At 48.1% G+C, this 10000-nt stretch overlaps 1 protein-coding gene across 8 annotated transcripts in view; it reads left to right on the top strand.

The window, feature by feature from the left end:
• The window catches only part of septin12 (septin 12), a 49585-nt gene that overhangs the window by 37242 nt on the left and 2343 nt on the right, over nucleotides 1-10000 (top strand). For all 8 annotated transcript variants that reach the window (XM_060046041.1, XM_060046040.1, XM_060046039.1 and 5 more), the window contains 6 exons: nucleotides 343-471; nucleotides 3703-3784; nucleotides 4703-4840; nucleotides 6404-6521; nucleotides 8959-9054; nucleotides 9362-9458. In XM_060046041.1, coding sequence (XP_059902024.1) covers nucleotides 343-471; nucleotides 3703-3784; nucleotides 4703-4840; nucleotides 6404-6521; nucleotides 8959-9054; nucleotides 9362-9458 — 660 coding nt within the window. The remainder of the gene's footprint in view (nucleotides 1-342; nucleotides 472-3702; nucleotides 3785-4702; nucleotides 4841-6403; nucleotides 6522-8958; nucleotides 9055-9361; nucleotides 9459-10000) is intronic.

Below are 10000 nucleotides of genomic sequence, written 5' to 3'. Positions count from 1 at the left end.
GAAAGGTTGGTAGTTCGATCCCCAGCTCCTCCTAGCTGAGTGTTGATGTGTCCCTGAGCGAGACACTTAACCCTAACTGCTCCTGCAAGCTGGCTGTCGCCTGGCATGGTTGACTCTGCCGTCAGTGTGTCAATGTTTGCATTAACCGATGAGTCGCTTTGGTTAAAAGCATCTGCTAAATGTATGTATGTAGACTCCTCTAGATAAAGGGGATGAGGAACAGCGGTGCCATGAAGAATCAGAGCCATACAAATGAAAAGCAATGAATTCAAGCCTAAAAGTTGAATCAGTGTTTTGATTCAGATTATTGTTCTCATCATAAGTCATGTGTTGTCTGTGCAGGTCAGAGTGGCCTGGGGAAGTCCACCTTGGTCAACACGCTGTTCAAGTCCAAAGTCAGCCGCAAGTCCTGCTCTCCAAACTATGAAGAGAAGATCTCCAAGACCGTCCAGCTGCAGTCGGTCAGCCATGGTGAGTCAGACTCTACAAACCCTAAAGTCCCTGACACTACTGACCCTACAGACACTACAGACCCTACAAACACTACTGACCCTACAGACCCTAAAGACCCTACAGGAACTACTGACCCTACAGACACTACTGACCCTACAGACACTACAGACCCTACAAACACTACTGACCCTACAGACCCTAAAGACCCTACAGGAACTACTGACCCTACAGACACTACTGACCCTACAGACACTACAGACCCTACAGACCCTAAAGACCCTACAGGAACTACAGACTCTACAGACACTACTGACCCTACAGACACTACAGACCCTACAGACACTACAGACTCTACAGACCCTACAGACACTACAGACTCTACTGACCCTACAGACACTACAGACCCTACAGACTCTACAGACACTACAGACTCTACAAACCCTAAAGTCCCTACAGGAACTACTGACCCTACAGACACTACACACTCTACAGACACTACAGACCCTACAGACACTACTGACCCTACAGACACTACAGACCCTACAGACTCTACAGACACTACAGACTCTACAAACCCTAAAGTCCCTACAGGAACTACTGACCCTACAGACACTACAGACCCTACAGAAACTACAGACCCTACAGACTCTACTGACCCTACAGACCCTAAAGACCCTACAGGAACTACTGACGCTACAGACACTACACACTCTACAGACACTACTGACCCTACAGACACTACAGACCCTACAGACACTACAGACACTACAGACCCTAAAGACCCTACAGGAACTACTGACGCTACAGACACTACACACTCTACAGACACTACTGACCCTACAGACACTACAGACTCTACAGACCCTAAAGACCCTACAGGAACTACTGACGATACAGACACTACAGACCCTACAGACACTACTGACCCTACAGACACTACAGACTCTACAGACCCTAAAGACCCTACAGGAACTACTGACGCTACAGACACTACAGACCCTACAGACACTACAGACCCTACAGACACTACTGACCCTACAGACACTACAGACACTACAGACCCTAAAGACCCTACAGGAACTACTGACGCTACAGACACCTCTACAGACTCTACAGACACCTCTACAGACTCTACAGACTCTACAGACACCTCTACAGACGCTACAGACACTACAGACTCTACAGACTCTACAGACACTACAGACTCTACTGACCCTAAAGACCCTACAGGAACTACAGACCCTTGAGACCCTACAGACTCTACAGACAGACTTATAGACTGACAGGCCTTCAGACAGACCTACAGACAGACCTACAGATAGACCTACAGACAGACAGACAGACCTACAGACAGACCTACAGACAGACCTACAGACAGACAGACCTACAGACAGACAGACCCTCAGACAGACAGACCCTCAGACAGACATACCCTCAGACAGACAGACCTACAGACAGACAGACAGACCCTCAGACAGACAGACCCTCAGACAGACATACCCTCAGACAGACAGACCTACAGACAGACAGACAGACCTACAGTCAGACAGAGTTACAGCTACAGACAGACCTACAGACAGACCTACAGTGAGACAGACCTACAGTGAGAAAGACCTACAGACAGACCTACAGACAGACCTACAGTGAGACAGACCTACAGACAGACCTACAGACAGACCTACAGACAGACAGACCTACAGACAGACCTACAGACCTACAGTGAGACAGACCTACAGTGAGACAGACCTACAGACAGACCTACAGACAGACCTACAGTGAGACAGACCTACAGACAGACCTACAGTGAGACAGACCTACAGACAGACCTACAGACAGACAGACCTACAGACAGACAGACCTACAGACAGACCTACAGTGAGACAGACCTACAGACAGACCTACAGACAGACAGACCTACAGACAGACCTACAGTGAGACAGACCTACGGACAGACCTACAGACAGACAGACCTACAGACAGACCTGCAGACAGACAGACCTACAGACAGACAGACCTACAGACAGACCTACGTGTGGCCCTGCAGAGTTCAGCAGAGGAAGGCTCCTTCAGCGCTCTTCAGAGGACGGCGTTCCTGCAGAACGGGGCGTCTGTCACAAACAGTTACTCTGCACTGTTTATCTGTGACATTACGTTTAACCCCCCCTCACCAAAAGCATGAACAAAATGTAAACATTTCAAAGATCCCATATGCTAAAACCTACCGTTCAGTGAGAGCAGCTACACCGCTGGCTCTATGGCTAACTGTGGTTATGGTCTAGAACCAGAGAAACCAGTCACCTGCAGGCTCACCCCTTATGGGTTTAGTGGGAAACGCTTTACACAAAGTAAAGTGATTTGCTTATATTGACAGATCCATGGAAACCAGCTTTTACTGATGCATTCCAGACAGCAGTATATCTGGTTCATGTTTGATACCTTCATACTAACAACACTTGTGTACGTGATGAACGACTGGGCAGGGTCGTCTAGTGGTTGGGGTCCCAGCTGGAATGTTGTTGGTTCTAAGCCCGATGGAAGCCGTCTAACCCCAGCTGGTCCTCATGTCAGGCACTCAGCTAGTACAGTTGGCTTGTTGTTAGACAGGTGTGTGTGTGTGTGTGTGTGTGTGTGTGTGTGTGTGTGTGTGTGTGTGTGTGTGTGTGTGTGTGTGTGTGTGTGTGTGTGTGTGTGTGTGTGTGTGTGTGTGTGTGTGCAGTGAGAGCAGACGCATTATTACAGGTTAGGGAGGCTCCTGAAGGTATTCTCTCACTCGTCCACTCAGAGGAGATTCCTGTGCTTCCACCTCGGGTCCACAGACAAAGGGAGTGCACTTCTGACACATTCTCCGAGAGGTAGAGGGAGACGTCTTCACCTGTCCACCTAAAAGGTGTTCCCATGACCTTCACGGCGACCCACCCTGAGCCTGAAGGAATACAAACACAGGAAGTAGGCTGAAGGCCTCGCTCACGTCCTCTGCTCAGCCTCCCACTGTATCAAGATAATACTAATCATACCCAACGCCCAAGAGACCGGAGAGGCCGAGGAGCTGGAGGAGCACAGACACATCGCTCTGTGTTCACATCCCCGAGAGTCCCCCCGCGCCTGGGGGCCCTCAGGACCCTCTCTCTGGTCCTCTCTAACCTCGTCTCCCCCCTCTCCCCCCTCTCTCTGGTCCTCTCTAACCTCGTCTCCCCCCTCTCTCTGGTCCTCTCTAACCTCGTCTCCCCCCTCTCCCCCATGTGGATCCAGTCATCGAGGAGAAGGGGGTGAGGATGAAGCTGACCGTCATCGACACGCCCGGGTTCGGAGACCAGATCAACAACGACCGCTGGTGAGCCAGGGGGGGGGGCACGAACAGGGGCCACACAGCACCAGCCCAGGGGCCACCCAGCACTAGGCCAGGGGCCACACAGCACTAGGCCAGGGGCCACACAGCACCAGGCCAGGGGCCACACAGCACTAGGCCAGGGGCCACACAGCACCAGCCCAGGGGCCACACAGCAACAGCCCAGGGGCCACACAGCAACAGCCCAGGGGCCACACAGCACCAGGCCAGGGGCCACACAGCACTAGGCCAGGGGCCACACAGCACCAGCCCAGGGGCCACACAGCACCAGGCCAGGGGCCACACAGCACTAGGCCAGGGGCCCCACAGCCCTAGGGTGGGGGGGCCAGGGGCCCCACAAGCCCTAGGGTTGGGGGGCCAGGGGCCACACAGCCCTAGGGTTGGGGGGGCCAGGGGCCACACAGCCCTAGGGTGGGGGGGCCAGGGGCATCACAGCCCTAGGGTTGGGGGGCCACACAGACCTAGGGGTGGGGGGCCAGGGGCCCCACAGCCCTAGGGTTGGGAGGGCCAGGGACCCACAGCCCTAGGGTGGGGGGGCCAGGGGCCCCACAGCCCTAGGGTGGGGGGGCCAGGGGTCCCACAGCCCTAGGGTGGGGGGCCAGGGGCCAGACCCTGCTGGGGTTGGGTGTTGTGGAGGCAGTAAGCACATTGACACCTGACACCCGGAGGAAGGCCCTCCTTCCAGGGGTCAGGGGGCTGACTGACGCCCGGAGGAAGGCCCTCCTTCCAGGGGTCAGGGGGCTGGCTGATGCCCGGAGGAAGACCCTCCTTCCAGGGGTCAGGGGGCTGGCTGATGCCCGGAGGAAGGCCCTCCTTCCAGGGGTCAGGGGGCCGGCTGTGGCTGATGTTCACAGACAGCGTGTCCGGCCCTCGTTGGTCCTAACACCTCCTCTCCCCCGCCAGCTGGGAGCCCGTCCTGAAGCACGTCAACGAGCAGTACGAGAAGTACCTGAAGGAGGAGCTGAGGGTGAACCGCCAGAGGAAGATCCCAGACACGCGCGTCCACTGCTGCATCTACTTCCTGCCTGCGTCCGGACACTGGTAATGAAATAACATCACATCACATCACATCACATCACATCACATCACATCACATCACATCACATCACATCACATCACACTGGTAATGAAATAACATCACATCACATCACATCACATCACATCACATCACATCACACTGGTAATGAAATAACATCACATCACATCACATCACATCACATCACATCACATCACATCACATCACATCACATCACATCACATCACACTCACACTGGTAATGACATCACACATTATAATACATGACATTCAACTTAACTCAAATCAACTCCATTCAAGTCAACTAAATGCCATAAAATAGAATAAAACTCAATGAAGCTCAATGAAACTCAATTCCATTCAATTTGAATAAATTAACTTAAATTCAAATCAAATCTTTTTATTTTTTTAGTGTTGGCCATTTCAGCTAGCAGCAGTAGATCAGTGTGCGTGACATAAACACCTAGCAGCAGTAGATCAGTGTGCGTGACATAAACACACAAAAGCAGTGAAGAGCGTACGACGGCCGTCAGATCCAAAGCCCTCTGCCAGCTCCTAGGCGAGCCTTGAGGCATGCGTTGTACAATTATGTACCAGGTTATATTATATTATTACAAACCCAGCAGCTGGGGGGCCTGTGATGGAGTGAATTCAACAGACAGACGTGGTGCTGTGGCTCCTGGATGAATGAATGAATAGCATCGACATAGCATCTACATGCTGCCACAAGGGGGCACTGTTCAGGAGAGAAGGTCATCGCGCATGTTTTTGTTCTAAACTTCCATCATCAAACTATATTTATTATGAACTATAACTAACTGTATTTCATCCAACAATTGTAACACAAGCATCAGTTATATTTGTATTGAACATTGAATTGGACCCTAAGTTCTGTTCAGTAGAACAGGGCTAGGGTTAGGGTTAGGGTTGGTAACAAGGCTAACCCTTTACCTTCAGTAGAGTCTAGGGTTAGGGTTAGGGTTAGGGTTGGTAACAAGGCTAACCCTTTACCTTCAGTAGAGTCTAGGGCTAGGGTTAGGGTTAGGGTTGGTAACAAGGCTAACCCTTTACCTTCAGTAGAGTCTAGGGTTAGGGTTAGGGTTGGTAACAAGGCTAACCCTTTACCTTCAGTAGAGTCTAGGGCTAGGGTTAGGGTTAGGGTTGGTAACAAGGCTAACCCTTTACCTTCAGTAGAGTCTAGGGTTAGGGTTAGGGTTAGGGTTGGTAACAAGGCTAACCCTTTACCTTCAGTAGAGTCTAGGGCTAGGGTTAGGGTTAGGGTTGGTAACAAGGCTAACCCTTTACCTTCAGTAGAGTCTAGGGCTAGGGTTAGGGTTAGGGTTGGTAACAGGGCTAACCCTTTACCTTCAGTAGAGTCTAGGGCTAGGGTTAGGGTTAGGGTTGGTAACAAGGCTAACCCTTTACCTTCAGTAGAGTCTAGGGTTAGGGTTAGGGTTAGGGTTGGTAACAAGGCTAACCCTTTACCTTCAGTAGAGTCTAGCGGAGGCATTTTTAACGTGTGTGTGTGTGTGTGTGTGTGTGTGTGTGTGTGTGTGCGTGCGTGCCCAGGCTGCGGCCGATCGACGTTGAGTTCATGAAGCGGTTGGGGAAGATCGTCAGCATCGTTCCTGTCATCGCCAAGGCTGACACGTTGACCCTGGAGGAGAGGACCCAGTTCAAACAGAGGGTAACACACACACACAGGCACACGCACACAGGCACACACACACACACACACACACACACACATATACGCACTCACACTCTCAAACACACACACACACAGGTACATGCACACACGTATACGCACTCCACTCTCAAACACACACACACATACACACTCCACTCTCAAACACACACAGCCTTTAAAGTGGGTTAGGTTTCAAGAGGTTTGGATCGGGTTTATAGAGGTCTTTGAAGAGGGTTGGTAGAGGGTTTAAAGAGGGTATATAGAGGGTTTAAAGTGGTTTAAGAGGGTTAGGTTTCAAGAGGGTTGAAGATGGTTAAAGAGGGGTTATAGACCTCTTTAAAGAGGGTTTGTATAGGTCTTTAAAGAGGGTTCATAGAGGTCTTTAAAGAGGGTTCATAGAGGTCTTTAAAGAGGGTTTATAGACCACTTTAAACAGGGTTTATAGAGGTCTTTAAAGAGGGTTTATAGACCTCTTTAAAGAGGATTTAAAGACCTCTTTAAAGAGGGTTCATATAGGTCTTTAAAGAGGGTTTATAGACCTCTTTAAATAGGGTTTATGGAGATCTTTAAAGAGGGTTTGTAGAGGTCTTTAAAGAGGGTTCATAGAGGTCTTTAAAGAGGGTTTATAGACCTCTTTAAATAGGGTTTATGGAGATCTTTAAAGAGGGTTTGTAGAGGTCTTTAAAGAGGGTTTATAGAGGTCTTTAAAGAGGGTTTAAAGACCTCTTTAAAGAGGGTTTATAGAGGTCTTTATAGAGGGTTTAAAGAGGTATTTAAAGAGGTCTTTACAGAGGGTTTATAGACCACTTTAAACAGGGTTTATAGAGGTCTTTAAAGAGGGTTTATAGACCTCTTTAAAGAGGGTTCAAAGACCTCTTTAAAGAGGGTTTATAGAGGTCTTTAAAGAGGGTTTAAAGAGGTATTTAAAGAGGTCTTTACAGAGGGTTTATAGACCACTTTAAACAGGGTTTATAGAGGTCTTTAAAGAGGGTTTAAAGAGGTATTTAAAGAGGTCTTTACAGAGGGTTTATAGACCACTTTAAACAGGGTTTATAGAGGTCTTTAAAGAGGGTTTATAGACCTCTTTAAAGAGGGTTTATAGACCACTTTAAACAGGGTTTATAGAGGTCTTTAAAGAGGGTTTAAAGAGGTATTTAAAGAGGTCTTTACAGAGGGTTTATAGACCACTTTAAACAGGGTTTATAGAGGTCTTTAAAGAGGGTTTAAAGAGGTATTTAAAGAGGTCTTTACAGAGGGTTTATAGACCACTTTAAACAGGGTTTATAGAGGTCTTTAAAGAGGGTTTAAAGAGGTATTTAAAGAGGTCTTTACAGAGGGTTTATAGACCACTTTAAACAGGGTTTATAGAGGTCTTTAAAGAGGGTTTAAAGAGGTATTTAAAGAGGTCTTTACAGAGGGTTTATAGACCACTTTAAACAGGGTTTATAGAGGTCTTTAAAGAGGGTTTAAAGAGGTATTTAAAGAGGTCTTTACAGAGGGTTTATAGACCACTTTAAACAGGGTTTATAGAGGTCTTTAAAGAGGGTTTATAGACCTCTTTAAAGAGGGTTTATAGACCTCTTTAAAGAGGGTTCAAAGACCTCTTTAAAGAGGGTTTATAGAGGTCTTTAAAGAGGGTTTAAAGAGGGTTTATAGACCACTTTAAACAGGGTTTATAGAGGTCTTTAAAGAGGGTTTAAAGAGGTATTTAAAGAGGGTTTAAAGAGGGTTTATAGACCTCTTTAAAGAGGGTTTATAGAGGTCTTTAAAGAGGGTTTAAAGAGGGTTTATAGACCACTTTAAACAGGGTTTATAGAGGTCTTTAAAGAGGGTTTATAGACCTCTTTAAAGAGGGTTTAAAGACCTCTTTAAAGAGGGTTTATAGACCTCTTTAAAGAGGGTTTATAGACCTCTTTAAAGAGGGTTTAAAGACCTCTTTAAAGAGGGTTTATAGACCTCTTTAAAGAGGGTTTATAGACCTCTTTAAAGAGGGTTCAAAGACCTCTTTAAAGAGGGTTTATAGAGGTCTTTAAAGAGGGTTTAAAGAGGTATTTAAAGAGGTCTTTACAGAGGGTTTATAGACCACTTTAAACAGGGTTTATAGAGGTCTTTAAAGAGGGTTTAAAGACCTCTTTAAAGAGGGTTTATAGAGGTCTTTAAAGAGGGTTTAAAGAGGTATTTAAAGAGGTCTTTACAGAGGGTTTATAGACCACTTTAAACAGGGTTTATAGACCTCTTTAAAGAGGGTTTAAAGAGGTCTTTCAGTTTGGGCGTTTCTGATGTCTTTATCGGAACTCACCCTTCCCTAGCCGGACACTAAACGTTGGCGAGCTAACCTATTTCCCTCGGGGGGGGTGGGGGGGGAACCCTTGGGTGAACCGTCCAACCTGAAGGCTCCAGTAACGACCGGTCTGTTGACCGTCTGCTGTTCCAGATCAGACAGGACCTGGTGGCCAACGGGATCCAGGTGTACCCCCAGAAGGAGAACGACGAAGACGCCGAGGAGCGGCTCCTCAACAACACCATCAGGGTACGACCACGTCCACCTCGTGTTACTGAGCCGGGTCTAGAGGAGACTCTGATTATAGCGGAGATATGAATCATATGGTAACAAAAGTCTGGCTATGCTGGGCCAACTGGGTTATGGAATCACAATGAAATGAGGAAGGGACAGGATCATGGAGGCCACAGAGGTCATATGTGTGTGTGTGTGTGTGTGTGTGTGTGTGTGTGTGTGTGTGTGTGTGTGTGTGTGTGTGTGTGTGTGTGTGTGTGTGTGTGTGTGTGTGTGTGTGTGTGTGTGTGTGTGTGTGTGTGTGTGTCTGTGTGTGTTTCAGGAGAGCATCCCCTTTGCAGTGGTGGGGACGGACCGGGAGCACCAGGTGAACGGCCAGCGGGTCCTCGGCCGCAAGACCAAGTGGGGAATCGTGGAAGGTAAGGATCTCACACTGTTCCCTTAGTGAGTAATGAGTGTGAACGCCGTTCCCTTAGTGAGTAATGAGTGTGAACGCTGTTCTCTTAATGAGTAATGAGTGTGAACGCTGTTCCCTTAGTGAGTAATAAGTGTGAACGCTGTTCCCTTAGTGAGTAATGAGTGTGAACGCTGTTCCCTTAGTGAGTAATGAGTGTGAACGCTGTTCCCTTAGTGAGTAATGAGTGTGAACACTGTTCCCTTAGTGAATAGTGAGTGTGAACGCTGTTCCCTTAGTGAGTAATGAGTGTGAACGCTGTTCCCTTAGTGAGTAATGAGTGTGAACGCTGTTCCCTTAGTGAGTAATGAGTGTGAACGCTGTTCCCTTAGTGAATAGTGAGTGTGAACGCTGTTCCCTTAGTGAGTAATGAGTGTGAACGCTGTTCCCTTAATGAGTAACGAGTGTGAACGCTGTTCTCTTAATGCAGTCATAAGTGTGAACTCTGTTCCCTTAATGCAGTAATAAGTGTGAACGCTGTTCTCTTAATGAGTAATAAATGTGAAC

The sequence above is a fragment of the Gadus macrocephalus genome, chromosome 2 (genome assembly GCF_031168955.1).
Source record: "Gadus macrocephalus chromosome 2, ASM3116895v1".
Lineage (NCBI taxonomy): Eukaryota > Metazoa > Chordata > Actinopteri > Gadiformes > Gadidae > Gadus > Gadus macrocephalus.
This window is presented reverse-complemented; position numbering and strand designations above follow the sequence as displayed.